Source organism: Mesitornis unicolor, unplaced genomic scaffold, assembly GCF_000695765.1.
Source record: "Mesitornis unicolor isolate BGI_N332 unplaced genomic scaffold, ASM69576v1 scaffold570, whole genome shotgun sequence".
NCBI classification, from domain to species: domain Eukaryota; kingdom Metazoa; phylum Chordata; class Aves; order Mesitornithiformes; family Mesitornithidae; genus Mesitornis; species Mesitornis unicolor.
The window spans coordinates 4,822-23,606 of NW_010157383.1; the positions used below are offsets into that span (position 1 = coordinate 4,822).

Here is an 18,785-nt window from a genome sequence, read left to right on the forward strand (position 1 = left end):
CGTTTACTTTGCAACAACTTTCCTCTTCAAACGATGGGGATCCGGCAAGTTCTTATTACCTTGACTCAAGAGTTCATCATGAAGAGTGTAAGGATCATTAATATCCATGGAAAAAGAGAATTATTTTTTTTAAGTAAAAAAATATCAAATATAATAAATTTATGAAAGACCATTCACAACATATACAGTAAGTGTTACATTTTGCTACAGCAGCTGTGATTTTTTTTTTCTTTTTAGAATGCAAGGTCATACATCGCCATAAGTAAACACACTAATATGAGTAAGACCTTAAATGAATGTATACAGCCAGGCTTTATCTGTGGATAGATATACACTGTGTTTACTGTTTTACAGTCTAGCATATTCTTATTCACACCACTGATATAACAGCTATGACCCTGCAAAGATTCTTCCTGTGCATATATAAATATAAATATTGAGCCAAGTCAAAAAGAGCAGGGTCAAAGGTTATATGACTTATTAGACTCCTGTAGTTAAGGGTAAAAACTCCATTGTTTCTTTTGCAACTAATGTTTAATAAGAAGGCTGCTTCAATCGTTGTGTAGGTACAGCATTACATTCTGTAAACAATATTTTAAAGCATTCTAAACAAACATTTAAACAATTGATTCTTTATCCCTGTCTGGTGAGAGAAGACAATCTATAGCCTCATCGCTTTTGCTCGAGTCTGTCAACTTCAGCTGGAGATTATCACTTGTACCTCTGGTGACGCTGTCGTAGGATGGAGGGAAAGATGTGGAGGACACAGTTTCTGATTTGTCTATTGGCCTGCCGTAGTTTTCATTCATCATGAACGCAATTAGACCCTCCTTCTCGGGTGCATCGTCCTCAAGGATGCTGCTGTCAAAAGTTCTGTGCCGGTACAAGTAAGATGCCTGCTTCATGGAGCGCCGAAACAAATGTCTCCTGTAGGCCCGCTGAATGACGATGGCGGAGACCTCTTCTTGTTTCCTTCTGAGAGTTGTTGTAATGGGTTCATAAGAGATCTTAGACGGATTTGCCGCCATAAACTTTTCTTCCATCTGTATTTTAAGGGCATCCATCTCTCCAGATTCTCCTAGCACCCTTTTTGTAAAAGCAAACAAAATATCCAAGCAATGGATCCTATCTCCACTGACCATGGGCAGGTCCATTGCTATGAGTTTGATTTTGTTTGGTTTCGCTATGCGCAAAGGTTCTGACAGCGCGTCTGCAAAGTCTGAAAGTGCAGAATACTCAATAAACTGAGTGGCTTCAGGGTCAAACTTCTCCCAGATTTCATAGAACATATCAAAATCATCCTCACTTAGAGGCTCTGTACTTTCCTCAGTGGCTACACTGAAGTTCTCTAAAATAATGGCTATATACATGTTTACAACGATGAGAAAAGATATAATGATATAAGTAACAAAGAATAAAATCCCTACGGCAGGGCTTCCGCAGTCTCCCTTTGAACCATTTGCATTTGGAAGGTTTGGGTCGCAGTACGGTGGTCCAGTGTTTAAAATAGGGTTGAGAAGACCATCCCAGCCAGCTGATGTTGTGATTTGGAAGAGACAGAGCATGCTGTTAGCAAAGGTTTGGAAGTTGAACATATCATCAATCCCATGTTCCTTCTTAACATAGGCAAAGTTAGCCATGCCAAAAATGGCATAAATGAACATGACCAGAAAAAGCAAGAGGCCAATGTTGAACAGAGCAGGTAGGGACATCATTAAGGCAAACAGGAGAGTTCGAATTCCTTTGGCTCCCCGGATGAGTCGTAGGATCCGGCCAATCCGAGCCAAGCGAATGACTCTGAAGAGTGTGGGAGAGAAGAAATATTTCTGGATGATGTCAGAAAGTACAGTGCCTTGAAAAGAAAAGAGATAAAGAGTGAGTTAGTACATGGGAAATATCCCCCGGCTTCCCTTTAAAGCAATCAGTCAGGATTATGGACAAAATCAATGAAGAGATCCCCAGACTAGAAGACCCATGATAAAGGGAATGGTGTTGCTGTTTGTGTTTTCATGTCCATTTAATCCATGCAAATTTTGTTAAGCAAACATGTCAATGGTAGTGGCAGTTTTATTAAGGGAAAGCTTATCTATTGGGAATGAGAAACCAGGATCAACTCAGATAGTACACAGATATCTGCAGCTTTTGGCCATGACTCCCTGATTAATCACAGGGCAGCACTATGACCAACATGACAGCTCTGCTTAACTGTCTGCTGTGGGCATATCCAGAGCATCCAGCATTAAGGCTCTGATGACAGCTGTATGATAGTGATGTTCCCTGGGTGAGCCAAATATCTGAAATCCAGGTGATCTTGGCTGATCCAAGACCCTCAAAGCACAGGCTGCTCCCTAGGTACTAGAGATCTCCTACATTGGGATCTTGCAGGCTCCCTGATCCATCAGAGAGAGCTTAGAGTAATGGAAGCATCAGTCAATTAGAAGATGGCTCTGTTTTCCTAACATGACAGTTTTTCATTCAGCTATTCCCTCTTGAATGGAAAATGAAAATGGAAGACTGGAAACTATAAAGAAAGAGCCAAGTTTCTGAGTTCCTTCGGCTCACTGGATCAATTGGTGATCTTCCAGTTGTTACTTTATTTCCAACTTCAGTGAAAACTCCTTTGGTGAGATTTCAGATTCACATTTGACCTGCACCTCTGTATCAGTAAAACCATGTCTCTCTGTTTTGTCACTTGGGTAGATGATGATTTGGAGCTCCAGAGACAACAGGGCTGAGAACAGTCAGACTCCCTGCACCTGTCCAAACCTGCTCTGAAGGACTGTTTCACACTGAAGTAATAAAAAGAAAATAACAAAACAACATGGGCTCTCTTCATACGGTTTTTAGCTTCTCTGTCTTCTGCTGTTATGCAGAAATAGGGTTTGGTGTATAGTGCGAGCTCTGGACCATGTTTTATCAGCAGAAACCATAAGGTGTACATTGAAACCAATACTATGGTGTGATGAACCTCATAATTTTGCTGATCAGACAAGTCATTGTTAGACAGTATTATGTTGTATTATTTAAATACTAAAAAACATGCTTGGGATCTAATTCTCTGAGTTGAAAGTGTATTTTATTGCACAAAGCCTTCAACTTTGTCTAGTAAAATTTATGTCTGCCTTTTAAACTTTGATCTGATAATACGGATTCACTTACCTACAATAGACAGAATCACGACGACAAAGTCAAATATGTTCCAGCCATTGGTGAAGTAGTAGTGCCGCAGAGCCAGCATTTTGATGATGCACTCCCCAGTGAAGATGGCAACGAAAAGCATGTTGATTTTATGGAGGATGTTCACTTTTTCTTGACTTTGGTCATCTGTTTCTACCATCATGGTAACCATGTTAAGGCAGATGAGAATCATGATGGAGACATCAAAGGCTTGTTTCGAGACCACATCAAAAATAAAACCTTGGTATTTGTTCTGGAGGAAAGGAGAAAATTTTGTTAGGAAATTTGAATTGTGTCAAAATGATGACATTATTGTCTCCTGATTGATCAGAAAGTAGAGGAAAATAGACAATGTAGTGCTTCTGATTAGAACTTAAGAAATATAAAGATGATGACGAATGGTTGGATGATCAAGTTTTTGAACTCATTTATTCCTAATGCTTCTTGAAACTACTGAAAAAAGACCTTGGACTGGGGCCGTGAAATTCAATGCAGGCATGTGGCTACTGGCATATGTAAACTACATATGTAAATTGGACTTTCAGTCAATATTGCAGAACAGTGGAAATTTTGTACCACGGGTCACTGGACCTGCAAATATTGTCCAAAATAAAAACATACGAATACTAAGTGACTTTCAACAGAAGCCATCACACTTCCTACACTGTGATGTGGAACTGCATCAATTCTATTAAATAAATATTCAGCTATTCAACTGCTATTCAATTCAACTGAATTGTGCCATTCTTACCAGTGGCCTTGGGATTGGCTTTTGAGGTTTCTTAGATCCCAGCTTTTTCATCGCGTTATAATACTTTTTCTGTTCTTCTGTCATAAAGATGTCCTGGCCACCTAAGTATAGGGTAAGAACAAAGCTATTACTTTTGATGAAGAGAACCCCACAGCCCCCATCCAAGGTTCAGGGCAGCATCCTCTTCTATTTTCTTACTTCCTTTTTCACGTAGCTTTCATCAAAATATCTAAGAAGGGCTTGACAATTTGTAGTGCTATGGAACTGCTTCACTGCTTTCTGTGGGGAATATAATCCCCTAGCCTGTATTTTCAGGATGATATGGGGACATTTGGGACTGCTACAACTGTGATTTTGTAAAAGTCCAACAAGATGTTTTCTGCGGCTCTTCTGTCAGCGCTAATCTTGAGGCTGATATGGCAAAGCCACTGCTTATAAATTTATCCCTCGCCCTGGTCTCTGCAGCAATCACAAGGTGATGTGTAGCATATGCACTACTTATCTTTTTCTTTTGTTGGTTAAAATTGTCAATGATGACACCAATGAAGAGGTTCAATGTGAAGAAAGACCCGAAGATGATGAAAATCACGAAGTACAAATACATGTATAAATTGCATTCCCATTCAGGCTGCTCCTCACACTGCAAAGGGAAAAGGGAAAATGTGAAAATGACACCATCTCTGCACGTTATCAAAATATTAATGCAGTTAAAAGAAAACTGTCCATTGGCAATAAATGTTATCAAACAGGAAAAATGGTGTAACTCCCACTGACAGAGTCAGCACTCCTTAGTCTCTGTTTGAAGTTTACTACTGGCGTCTGCAATGCCACGGTCATTTCAGCTACATTTCACAGCACTGTCACAGCAATCACACTGCTCTGGAAAGTGCAACTTCAGAATAAATCCTACAAAATGTTCTCCGTCTAAAACCAGAAGGGCAAAAGAATCAATTTTATGATTATCCCTAATCTTATATGAAATAATGGTACTTATAAAAAGCAAAAGTATGATAGCAGTATAATTAAATGCTGCTGAAAAACACTGTATTTAGAAGTTCAATATTTCTTTTATGTGAAAATGAGTCAGATATTTTGCTGAAGAACTGAGAAATGCAGTCTGATAGCCTCAAATCATGCGTACCACATTTGGCAAAAATACTCACACTTGCCTCACCAGCTCCAGATATCTAACCAAAATGCCAGAAGTTCACATTTCCCTAAATGTCATATTTTCTCATGTGTAACCCATGTGTTTTATTCAGCACTAGGAAGGATACACACATATGTACATGCAGTACATTGATAAATCAATGTCCCAAGCTACATTATGCAAAGGTACTTCTCTTTTCCTTTGATGGCATGAGGTTTGTCCACCCCTTATTCCTCCATTTAGGGCTCAACTCCCTGTTAATTCAGCCTGCCAAATTCCCAGTACCAGGCAGCTACCTCAAAAATTAACAGTAAGTGTAAACTTGCTCCTTTAATATTATTAAAAAAGGGAAAGGAGACAGCATCCTAGTAAAAAAAAAATTAAACAAACTGCTCATGATGTAGGAAGGGAAATAGAAATATTTATTTTTTGGGATGGAGATGGGAACTGATTGCCAGTCCAGGGCAGTGACCAGGATCCAGAGCTCCAGCATGTCCCAGGCCAGAGCTGGAAGCTCACATCAGCCTCTTTCCCAAAAAAACTCGCCTGGATTGGAGCTGCTGGTTGAAGAGAGGAAACTTGCTCAAGGGGAAGACATAGGGAAGGCTGAGTATGTGGGTTACAGGGGAATGTAATTTAAACCCAAAGCTTTTAAAGAAGTCCTATTATCAAAAGTTAGTTCTGTGGAAGATACGGCAGTCAATGGGGAGAAAGGAAGAAACAGAGAGGACAATTCAGGTTTTTGGTAGACTCAGTCTCACCCTGAAGGTGCCTCTCTGTGCTGGGAGTTTTGCAGTATGAATAGATAAATCAGTTGTCTAGAACTGAGGGCTGCACTCATTTTAATTGCACGGTCATGATGCTTCAGTACCAGCTGCTAAAAATGAAGGTCTGACAGTGTCTCAAACAGACCAAGACAGGAACTGGCAACCTGCATGTGTTGTTATTGTTCTTAAACACTGTGACTGCTGCAAAAGTCAATGGAAAAGGTAATTACTAATTTCCCTGTAGTGACCTACCTCTCGTGAATCCACTGCTGCATACATAATGTCCATCCAACCTTTAAACGTGGCCTGAAAAAAACACCACAAAATACATAATTAAGCATATTAACTAAGCATATCTTGTAATGATGATATCACCTCTGTGAGGAGTTTTCAAAATGCAAAGTTGAGTATATTCTTCACAGTTAATGAATTGTCTCTCCTTTAAAACATTTTGTGTCCATGAGTTTATGTTCATTTAGACATTTAAAACAATTTCAGAATGGTTTTCTCCTGGATTCTCTCATTCAGGTTTTCTAATTTTCTGCATTTGCAGGGATAAACCAGAGGTTTTTAAAAGATATTTTAAAAAGGAGAGAAAATATGGCAATTAAATCTTTGGAAGTTTTGACCTTAAGAAATTCAAGCAATAAGGAGCTACAGCTACTGAAGACAAATCAAGAGTGCTGTCTTGGACCAGGTGAGATGGGTCCCATCGCTATTATTTCTTCATACTGATGGGCAGTGACTACATTGTAGGATCCCACTGAAGCTTGGATTCTGCCCTCTTTTGAAATGGAGTAAATCAAGGCAATGTCAAAACCCAGAGAGATGCATAAATCGCAGCTGACTTGAAAGAAGCAAAGGCATTCAACACCTGCTGTGAGCCTGGCCCTGGAAACTCTGTCTGCTTTACTATCCAGATTTTCTTTCTTTAATTTGGGGTTTCTGTTAATTATTTTTCTAATTGTTTAATCAAGGAGGGACGCCACAGAAGCCAGTGCTTGTTACTGGAACCTGTAGTGAGGAAAGGGCAGTGACAATACTTCTAGGAGAGGAATGCAGATTTGATTTTTACTAGCAAAACCATGACTCTTTGCTTTCAGCATATGCCTCTCATTAGACGCAGCCTGATGCCAGACCTACATAGCATTAGCTCTGACTTTGTCCTAAGCCACATTACCTTTATATTGACTCTCTGGGGTTGTTTCTCATTTGACTTCTGACCCATTCAGACATACCCTGAACTTAAAATCAGTGTGAGCAGATAATGAGGCATTTTTAGATTTATTGATTTAATCAGATTTACACTAGCATGCCTGAAAGACCCACATCCAATATTAATTTGAATCCTACTGACACTTAGCGCATGGTGTGCAGGCATACAACTCCAAATAACGCCAATAGGAGTTTGGCCAGTGGTTCCCAGGAGAAACCCAGGCATTTGTGTTGAGCATGGTACATTCAGGGGCTTTAGAAAGCTCCATTATACATCTTTTATTATTAAATTAAATTCTGGAGGTAATGCTAGTTTCCCATTTCCCTTTGAATGCTACTAAGCCAAAGGAAAATGTTGTACAAGAGACCAATCATATTTCTCATGAGAATAAAATAATGTTTAAAAGGTTGCAGGCATTTTTATCTACTGATTAAAAGACATTAAGCCCCCAAAATCAGAACCCTTTGGAAAATCTGTTTCATGGCACTGTGTGTTAGAAAACACTTCAGCTGTAAAGTGTTTACAAGAATGATCAGCAGTTTTATTGAAACTAGTAATTATTTGAACCTGTCATGCTGATCCTCCTTAACTATTATAATATTCTCCTTTTTTGCTGTTTTCTTTCCAGTCTGATGAAATATTTTCTGGTGTCATTACAGTCGCTTGCAGTTTCCAGCTCAAAGTGCCATTCAGGAAGAGAGGATGAAATGAAACAAGAAATCCTTTTCCCTTTAATAAATTATGTGATCTTAGCCTGTACTTTTCTCCCACTTGGGAGGAAATCTTTTGTCTTGCATTGCTATTTTACCCCTAGATCTGTACCACAGACACAAGAGACTCTACTTCAAGGCACAGTGGTTTATAGTGATAAGAGATGATTAAGTGATCTTACAAAAATAAATATTAAGAGAATGAAATACTATGATTTTCTGGTTTTCCCAGTTGTCCAGAAGTAAGAGAAATAAAAATCCATGGGGCTTCTGGAAAGCTTCTCCAGACACTTCATCTGCAGAGGGTAAAAGATACTGAGAATGAAAGAAATATAACACTGGGAAAAGACATTATTTATCTGGAATTAGTAACCACTTACGCTCTGGATAAGGAAGTGACAAAATCTTCATGGGGGCATCTGTGATATTATCCTGCCTGGAAGCTATCCAGAGAAACACCATTTTCTACTGAAACTGTCATGTGATGAGATTATCTACTGATAAACTCATCTTGGGATGGGATTACATTTTGTTATTTGACTGGTGGTTAGAGCTGCAATGCAGAAAATTAGTGGGGAGGAGGATAGGTGGGGTGGCACTGGATGCCCTCAAACCATTGATTGTATAACCAAACGGTACCTTAAAATAAAACAAGCCTTTAAATCGGCCAGGGGGATTTTTCTTTTCTAGGAAAGGACTGCAATAGTGCAATAGAAATGGCTGCTTATGAGAGCAGAAATACTGGTCTTTGCATTTCTGAAATGCTTCTTTAAGCATTATTAACGGTGAGAGAAACTTCTGAAATATAAAACAGAGCCACCAATGGCACAACCAAACTATACATGTTTTAGTTGGCTATGCTAACTCCATCCTTTTCAGTTTGTTTGATTTCATAGTAGCAGCAATTTTACACTGAACATTCTTTTAATGTTTATTTTGCATTAAGACTATTTGCTGGGCGACCCACCAGAGCACCCCAGAGATCTACACTGTGCTGGGGTACGCGGGCTCCAAGGGTGTTGCATCTGGTCCCCTTTAATTTCCACCATTAATTCCTCATGGAAATACTGCTTACTCTTGATCTTTGGGCATATGGAAAAAACTACCTCGGTGTACCAATTTATAGTTTGTTCAGAAGCACAGATTTTTTTGTACATTTTGCATCCACAGTGCAAGTAAAGTCTAGCCTTACGGTTTACAGAAGTGCAAGAGATCGTGTAGCTCGGTAACTTTATATGCACGTGGCTGTCTCATGACCATTTTGTAGCTGATTTATGAGCTCGGTCACGGCTTTGAACCTGGCATGAGGGGCTGATTTAACTTTACAGCTTCTGATTGCTGTACTGGTCTAGGAGGGCTTCTGTTATCTTCCTATTCCTTATCTGGAGTCCCGGAGTGACAGAGCCTTGTAGGACACACTAGATGTAAGTCTGCTACTCTCTAAGGACAACGTTTCCAAGCATGTCAGATGCTGCATGAGAGACCACTTGTTTTCTTGGTGTCCTTCAACGGATTGCTGAAATCTCAAGATACATTGCAAAAAATATGTGGAAGTGGTCATAAAGTGAAAGGAAGGATTCTGCAGATGAAATGTAAAACTCCTACTGGAAATTTAAGGTATTTATTTTTTCAGCTCAGATACAGATTTATAGAACATAGGTGCTGTGATCTGCAAAGCAATTCTGGGAATATAGAAAAAGCATTACTGAAGCACTGGATTGTAGCAATAGATTAGGTGTGTTAAGGGTGTTAAATACACAAAAGAGCAAATCATCCTTCTTGCAAATTAAAAAGTTATTATAATAAATGGTTTTTTCCTCCCCATGAATGAAGTATTTCTCTTGCTTGTAAAGTGAGCAGAGACTGCCTCCTATTTTAGTAATCTGTTGCGGAAGCCTGAAACTTGACTAACCACTTCACATGAATGTTTCCTCAGACTTGTTAATTCAAAGTAACATCTTCAGAACAACGTGATGGATCCTAAACAAGGTGGGAAAAGAGCAAAAGATATCTGGGGAAGGTTTCATGCAGTTCTCAACTACATTGTTAGAAAGTTTGCCTGTGGATAGTAGTAAACCTTAAGGCTTCCACAGTAAGTACTTCTTATTTCCTTCAAGGATGCTGTAGCAGTGGAGACAGAATATTAGGCAGACAGATTGGTTTTATGTATTTCCATTTGGATTTTCAGACACATTCAGGCATCCAAAGGTAACCTCAGAGTCATTTAATGGGTGTGCTGCAGCAGCTGAAAATGTCCCCAGTCAAAAAAGACAAGCCCCACTGAAAAGCTCATATTTTGGACCCTAGAGTGTTCTAACCAAAATGCTTGTCTCATCATTGCTACACCCTGTCTCAGCATGCGCACAGATGCATCGATGTGTCTGTCTCTTTAGGAGACTTGAGCTGTTAACTGATCCCCTGCAGTTCCTATGGGTGTTTGCTCATGAAATGTGACTCTGTGTGGAGGATATTTGGCAAGGAGCACCTGTAACTGACACTCCTCAGCTGGAGTCTGGCGAAAGAGATCCAGATGTTTGGGCTCCTTCTGTGTAGGTGTCATCTTTACACTTTATTGCCTAAGACTGTCATTAGTAGCAGACATCAGAGCTCCAGGTGCAGGATGAAAGTTAAAATCAACTCTTAATGGCATCTGGCTCCTGCCCTTCCTCCTGCAAGAAGGAGCCAGCACTTGACACTGAAGCTGAGCAAGGTTTTATGGCTTTCTCACTTCCTGCCATAATCAACTTGTCCAGCCTGCACATACTCTACATTTATGGCATTTCTCTTGTACTTCTGCAGTTGGAAAACCTACTTCTCTGCTACCCAATACAGGATCACTGTTTTGAAGGAAATCTGTAGGGTCATCAAGTCCATTTTCAGCTGGAAAAGCAGCAGTACTGGACCATCCCTTCATAAATGTGCCAAGATCCACCTTATAACCAGTTATGTTATTGCTGCCTTTGCTAATCTCCACGGAAGGCAGTCCCACCTGATGAATTCAACCAGTATCACCAGTGCCAAGTGCCCAGGAACTGATACTGCAAAACAGTAGGAGAACCTGCTTCAGGATACTCCTTAGGTAATGTCAATTTAAGAAAAGTTGCAGAAAGCTGAAGCTTGGATTGAGTGTTATGAAGTCATCAAGAAATGGTGAAGGAATAACTACTGTTCTGATGGAGTTTTTTGCCAAACAAGGAAGGCACCTGTTATGCAGTTATGGAGGAGATAAGAAGCTTCAGGTGAGGCATATTATTTTAACCTGAAAAGTTATTAAACCTGAAAAATTTTGCTCAGCTAGAATGGATGTTTAAATAGAAGACAATGAAAGCACTATCCAGAATGGAAAATCTAATTAAAGATGGTCAAAATGAATTAATCTACCTTGCATGGATGAGCTGAATATCATAATTACAGGCAAATATAAAAAGCTCTTGTTCTCAGCAAGTTCAGCTTTCTGTCATGAAAGAACTAAAAGTGATGGTGCCCATTCTAACCTTTCTGCTCTCCAGATGCTATGAAAGCAAACACTCAATGGACAGTGGTCAGAAGATCTCAAACTCAAGTGTATGTGTACCAGGAATGGAGTAATTAAAGATAAGCATTTCTACAAGAAAGGAAAGCTACTTCATGGACCTATTTCGGGTGTCTGTGACAGAGAAAAAGAGATCTGGGAGAAAGCAAAAGTGCATCACAGGTAAGAGAAGGGCTGGCAGATCTGATGGGGGACCTCTGTGAGGCCCATGCTCTCAGGAAAGGCAGGTGGGAGCCCAGGGCAGTAATCTACCGCATTGCAATAAGTGGATGTCTGTATGTGACAACTGAATTGAGCTCCCAGCATGCAGGTTTTTATCCCAGAAGCAAGGAGTGCCATCAGAGGCACTTTGAGACAGTGACCTCCCTGTCCAAGGAGGTAGCAAGGGACTTGTTTCACTCTGCCTACATAAAACACATCGCAACAAACACTCCTATTCACTCCTTGTCATCACCAGGCTTCAGAGCAAATTAGGAACAACAGAAATAAGTATCATTACCACTATTTCACATGAGGGCCCCATGGAAATAGAAAGAAATTTGTCTCATATTGCTCAGCAGCAGAGCCTGGACAAGAAGATGGAGTCCCCTGTGGCTCTATCCATTAGGTTGTGCTGCATCACAACACAGTAAATCTCTGTGCATACAGCCCTTTAATTCATGCTTTACACTTGCTGCTGGAAAAGGTTGTGAAAGTGGCTTATTTGTCTCTCTATGGGTGAAATATTGTAATAGTCTTTGAACCTCGACAGTCTGATATGCTCTTCCCAACTTTCCAGAGAGACCAGGCTGTGTACAGTTACATCAGTCTGATCACCACCACATTTCATAGCCAGGTTCAATCTGATTCTTTATGTTCACTCCATGCACTATCTGCATGAAGAGTACTTCCTGGACCATGACTCTTTGTTTCTGGAACTGAACTTTGCTCTAGATTGCAATATTAACAAAATGGTCTTTAATTCACCTCAGGATTCCAATCACCTGCCAGAGGACTACATTAGTGATGCACCAGAACATCAGAATAAAACGAGAAGCTGCCATAAATGCCTATAGGCCAAATTAATACACCAAATATGACTAACTTGCACTTGAAGAAAGACTGTAAAACCCAGAAAAGTATAGAGGTTAACCTGAGCCTTTAAGTTGATGATTTCAGTGGAAGCAAGCAACATTTGCCCATGACTTTAGTTTCCAGTGGTCACACTTACCACTTGTAGCAGAGCCAGGTACCCAGCACCAACATTATCGAAGTTAACTTTAACTTTTGTCCAGTAAAACGTGCCTGACACGTTATAAAGTATACAGTCACTCATGTTGTTAATAATTTTAGAGTCTAAAGGCATATCTCCTTCTGTCTTATTAATGCACTTCCCAAATTTCCCAGCAAACAGGTTCACTCCCATGATGCTAAAAATGAGCCAGAAGATGAGGCAGACGAGCAGAACATTCATGATGGAAGGGATGGCTCCCACGAGGGCATTGACCACCACCTTGAGTGAAACAGGAGAGAAAAAACCAGAATTAATGTCAGCATTTGTATAGACACTTTGCTAATGAACTGTCGTGCACTCTTGATTAACGGGGCTGAACCCTCACATGGTGACAGGTGGAGAACTACTAACACTACCTAAGAGGCCAAACCACCATTAAAGACTTCACACATTAATATTTTTTTCATTTTGTAATTGAAGAGCTGATCTGTTGGCATCCCACCCAGGGGATGATGTTTTTTTGAAGAGGAATCTTTTAATTCAGAAGCAATCTGAGAAGTCATCATGACCTCTCAGATCCTACTAGGTAACACACTTCAGTCAAACCTTCTCTAATGATAATATGATTAATTGGAAACAGCTGGGGTACATCACAATATCTCAAAATAGACCAGAAAAGGGTTCTGAAATCTTTTACTGAACTTAGGCCTCTGTAGTCTTTGGGATGTGAACTCTAACTGTGATAAATATCAGTTATTTAAATAATAACTGATTGAGACATACTGTACTAAGCCAGCTTCCCCTGTCTGATCAGTATGCATGATTAAAACAGTCAAACTATTCTAATTCAACCAAAAATGCATTATTTTTTCCTATGGCGTGCTGCAAAGTTCCTACACACCAACCCAGGCAGGGCCGCAAACCACTGTGTAAAGCCATACATTTTCTGAGGGAAGCACACTATCATGAAATGTAGTTTTCCCCTTCCTATGTCAACAAAGTTTCTCCACATTCACAGTTTTGGAGATACCATCATTGCACAGTGCAGGTGAAGCTGCCTGCAGCATTGAGGCTGACACCAGCCCCACTATGTGAATTTGTCTCCATCTCTGTCTCATGCTTTGGAGATTTAAATCTGGAAGGCAAACACTAAGCTCTTCCTCTTCTCCATCTACATTTCAGAAACAGAGGAGGTGATATTGATCCATAAAAATTTAATTTTATTCAATTGTGAATCACATTATAGAAAACGTCAGCTCTTGTTTTCCTCTCCTATTAGTGTCCAATTTTCTGACAAGCTAATAATGTAACATTTGTTTCCCCATCATTTTTGTGCTGCTGAGGAAGAAAAATACCCGGAAGAGTAAAATGGTTTTCATGCATGTATAGCAGCAGCTTCATCTACAATATACAATACAAAATTATGTAGATCTTTCAAAACCCAGATTTTTATTCTGTGCATTTATGAATGAAGCTAATTTTCACACAGGAAAAGCTGCCTGACCATTTTTTTTCTGTATAGGCCTATTCCTGATGACTTTTCAATTTCTTTTTTTTTTTTTTTCCTAATTTTATATTTCAGTTTTGGATATTAATCAATTTCTAACTTCATTGGTTTAAGATGAAATTTACTGTGTCAACCAAAATGCCAAATCAAGGCTTTATGTGGATATATTCTTGTCCCTTGTCAAAGTAATTTTCATTTGCTGCTATGTGGGACAATATTTTTGTTCAATTTTAATCCATGCAGCACAAAGCCACTGCATTTACGTTACATGTGCTGCTGAACCCGCCAGCCCTGTGACAGGACACAGACATCCAGGTTTCAGCAGTGCCTGCATCCTGCTTTTTTCCTTCTGGTGAATTATCTTAAATGGCTTGTAGATAACAAAACACGACATGAAGCTGGAGCAAATCCTGTAACACCTCTCCGAATGAATTATTAACTGGGGGTTTCATTCTTCTCTCACTGCTTCTGCTCTTATACCAGCAGGATGTCATTTAGTTTGCTGGAAGCACTCCTGGTTTGCATTGGGACAAGTGAGAGGGCTTAAAGACCTGAATATATAAAGGCAAGTTATTATCATAAATTCTTGTTAAAAGTTCAGCTGCAAACCTTGCCATGGAAAGGGCTGAACTTCTGTTGCATCTAGGAAGAGCAACATATAGAGTCATGGATAAGAAAAGATTTAATGGTGTAAGTCTATAGCTTGTGGTCCAAGGATAGATTTGGTGGCTCAGCTCTCTTCATCTCATGGGCCACCTTTTCAGCCAAAGCTGATTCAGGCTTCAAATCTAGAAACAGACTTGCATGATGTGTTATCTTCCCTTAGCCATGGCAGAGCCCACCAGGCTTCCCACAGCAATTTTAGGCCCAAGCTTAGGCACAGCTTTTGCAAAGATGTCTAATTTACACTGTCATGATTACAAATGACAGACAAAAATTCTTATTATTAGATAATCTGTTCCTGGTGTCCTTTTCCCTCACTGTTAAAAACAGGTGCTGTATTTTTAGGTTGAATTTGTTGAACTTGAGGCACGTCTGCTGTTAGACATCATCTCCTCTCATCCCAGTCTTCACCATGGGTGAGTTGCCACTGAGCATTGCTTTGGGTAATTAAAAGCACAGAGCTTCTTTCTAACTTCCATAATTCCTGCAGGTTTCTAACCATGCCGCAGAGACTTTCCCATATTTAACACCCCATTTGCAGCAGCCTGGTGGAACTCCGGTATTGAAGCACTGCCCTCTCCCTCTGCTTGCTGGGTTATTTCCCTGTGTATTGAGGGATTGCATTTATCAGACCTGTCCAAAAGCCTGTGTCCTATTGAAGAGCCATTCTCATCCCTAAGCTGCTCTTTTCCAAGAAACATCCCCCGGAGTGACCTATTTTCCTCCTCCCGAGGTGTACGATGGATGTGGTTTTATTAAAATGCATGTTGTACCATTGATCTGTTTTCCGCTGTGATCCAGATCAGTCAGTATAATTCTCTTATCCATAATATCACTTACTACTCCACTCACTTTACGTGTTGTCAGCAGAGATTTTATATTTTCTTCCGGATGCTGTTGAAGTCCAGATTAAGGATAATTCTTATTCTGAAGAATCCCTCATCCTGCGACACTCATTGCTGAATTTTCAGTGTCATCACTGTTTACAATTACTTTTCGAGATCCATCACCCATTTTAAATCAATTTAAAATCTGTCTGCTAGGCTTGGTACAAAGCTCATGTTTTCATCAAAGTACCCTGTGGTATCAGACTCCTCTCTGAAATCTAAGGATGTTATATCAGCTCAGTTACTGTCATCAGCATAATTTGTAATCAAATCAAAGGACCATATCAGCTTTACAAGAACTATTCCCATGAAATCATGCTAACTAGCATTAATTATGCTATTTCTTTCCTGCATGTATCTTGTAGCAGCCTCACCATGACTTTGCTTAGTATCATTTTCACATTAAATGGTGATCATCATCCCACTGATCCTTTTAAAATACTGCAATAACCTCCCTTGCCGGGAAGAAACTTTCAGGGAAGTGGCACCTCTGAAATAGTTCCCTGATGGACAATAAATGAGTAGACAAGGGAGAATTCATGATCCAGGACAGGCAGACCTAAGTTAATTTACGCTGTGCTCTAATATCGCCTGGAAAGCAGTGGGTGATGCAGGGTGGTGGCACATGCATGGCACCCTCAGTGTCTGCAGTAACTGTTGGGTGAGGTACTGGTTTAATTGAGGTCTTTTCTGGGGACAGAGGGGCAAGATGGCAACAGTTCATCCTTATTTTCCATCCATCATGGGATGGGAGCTTCTGGGACTTGTGTCAAACTCAGACAGGTCCCAGTCTGTCTGAAGACAGGGAAAGGACCGGAGTCTGAAGGCAACAGGTCCCCTTGGCCATCCAAGAACTGTTCTGTGCCTTCGCCTCTGGACAAATTGTTTCCAAAATTTAGCTACAGCGTCAATGAAATAGATCTCTTACTGCAGTACAAATGATAACTTTCTTGCTCCTGTTCTAGCCATGCAGAAATCTTTCAGCTATTCAAAAAAAGACATTGTAATAAAGCAATCTATTATTATTTTCTTACTGTCAGTGTTTGCTTTTCAACATTATCATTATTTAATCCATCACTGTGCTGGCAATTTTCCTGTGCATTCTGGAGCATATGAACTCCTAATAATGAAAGGTCTAACTGTCCCTAGTCGTGTTAAGTGTGGTTAGACAAACTAAAAATAAAATTATTTGATTTTCCAATAGCACGTATTCTCAATTACAGTTTATCATAGTTTACAAGCTAATTCACTACCTCCAATGGCTCAGAAAAAACTGAATATATTTCAGCTGCAGCAATGGAGCAGGGAAGAAAAGGGATGTTGATTCAGGGACCAGGGGAGCCTACAACTATGAGTATGTCAGGAAGAAAACTTTCTGGGCTGGTCTGTGTGTCTACACCAGGATCTCCACCAAGCCAACCTCAACTATTTCATGTTCTTTCTTTCCTGTTTTATTCTCATTTTTCCAATGCTTTGGGGTAGTTTTCTCAGTGCTTTTTTTTTGTCTACAGGATAGCTTTACCCTGAATATACCTCAATATGAAAGCTGTAGCATTTTCTTTGGCCTACTAGAGAGATCTAGGATCATCAGACAATGTAACTTGTTTTAGGTGTAATTTTGTCAGGGATTTGCCTTTATCTTTCTACACAATCTGAAAGATTAGCAGTAACTTCGGCTCATACAGAATGCAGTTGTTCTAGTCTGCAAGTCATGCATGGTATAAGGAGTTAATAAAGTGTTTATCTAGACAATAATTGATTAGTGTAGCAGGTAGGCTTAACAAATAAACAGGTATGCTGTGTGGCTGCAGCCATGCTGGCAAAGGAATACAGAAGGGGAAGAAAGATGAAGCAACAAACACAAGCTAGATGGTTTTAATGTTAATTCTGACATTCCACAGGAATTATTTTATGTATTCGTTAATTTGATTTCCCTATCTTTAGCATTTCTAATTTTCACTTTAATTATTAGTGAAAAAGTCCTTAAGAACTTTCCCAGTCAGTCTCATCTTAATACATGTCAAAAGAAGGGAACAAACTTGTAACTTGGTTGGTTATTCCCCTGATATGCCTTATAATTTAAAGGTAATTGTCAACCAGATGCTTCCTCAGCCAAAAAGCTGTTTTTTAAAGTGCAACATAACAAGTCAGGCAGCAGGATTAGTTTATTATTAAATCCACCAGAGAATAAAGCTATAATGATACAATTGCAATCAAGACAAAGGAGAGATTTCTGATTTTGTTGTTTTGATACAGTGTTATCATTCATTTCCTTTGACACACAAGACAAAGACAAAACCACATGTAACAGTTCCCTGTTACATGCTCGATGTCACACAGTCAAGCTTTGGTCAATGCTTTACATAGTCTTACCCTCATCCCTTCAAATCGTGACAACGCTCTTAATGGTCTCAGAGCTCGGAGAGTCCTGAGGGATTTGATGGGACCCATCTCAGAGTATCCAAGTGTGCTGGCAACAAGGCTGATTAAAGAGACCTGAATGGAGACACAAAGCAAAAATCCAATCTGTTAGGACACTCATGCCATTTTCCTTCTCTTCTCGCTTTCCTTCCTGAAAATAAAGAGCTGGTTAGTGGAATAGTGGAAACAAAAAATCTCAAATGGAAGCCATTAAATTAGACCAACACAGAGAAAAAAAAGATTTTTACATCCACACATAAATTGAACTCTTACCAACTTTCAAAACCTTTGTTTCCACATTAATGTAAAACTCACAGAAATGCAGACTTTCAAAGTTGTTGTTTTTTTTTAACTAAGGACACAGAAATCCTCTTAATATCAGCTTGCACAAAGTGGATGAGAATGGAGATCATGGTTGCAAAAGCACTTCCCTGTGATGGCCGTGCTCTAGGTTTCCTGTATGCTCCTCAAGGTGTGTGTATCTTCCACTACTGAAAACATCATGAGTAACGTAAGTGCTATAATTTAGGGCTTTCTGGATGAAAGCACCTGTAAGACCTAACCATTTCCAGCACAGATAAAAGATCTTAGCATTCTTATTCAATTACTGATTTTAACTTACTGATTAGAAACAAGTCTTCTAGATTACTGATAGACATGACTTTATATCACAGACTCTAAAAGAATGATGTGCATGCCTCTTTGATTCTGCACTTTTTCACTTTTTCTGGTTTCTGCACAGCCTCTAAGGGAGGAAGAAACTTGACAGATTCTCAACGTTGAGGTTCATA

At 39.7% G+C, this 18,785-nt stretch overlaps 1 protein-coding gene across 2 annotated transcripts in view; it reads right to left on the minus strand.

Annotated features, from left to right (window-relative positions):
• Window positions 1-245: 245 nt before the first annotated feature.
• LOC104536963 (sodium channel protein type 5 subunit alpha-like) overlaps window positions 246-18,785 on the minus strand; it is a 168,911-nt gene continuing 150,371 nt past the window's right edge. For both annotated transcript variants that reach the window (XM_010179726.1, XM_010179717.1), the window contains 7 exons: window positions 17,947-18,069; window positions 12,514-12,795; window positions 6,098-6,151; window positions 4,427-4,568; window positions 3,929-4,029; window positions 3,160-3,430; window positions 246-1,852 (listed from right to left, as the gene is read on the minus strand). In XM_010179726.1, the coding sequence (XP_010178028.1) occupies window positions 618-1,852; window positions 3,160-3,430; window positions 3,929-4,029; window positions 4,427-4,568; window positions 6,098-6,151; window positions 12,514-12,795; window positions 17,947-18,069 (2,208 nt within the window). In that variant the 3' untranslated portion in view covers window positions 246-617. The remainder of the gene's footprint in view (window positions 1,853-3,159; window positions 3,431-3,928; window positions 4,030-4,426; window positions 4,569-6,097; window positions 6,152-12,513; window positions 12,796-17,946; window positions 18,070-18,785) is intronic.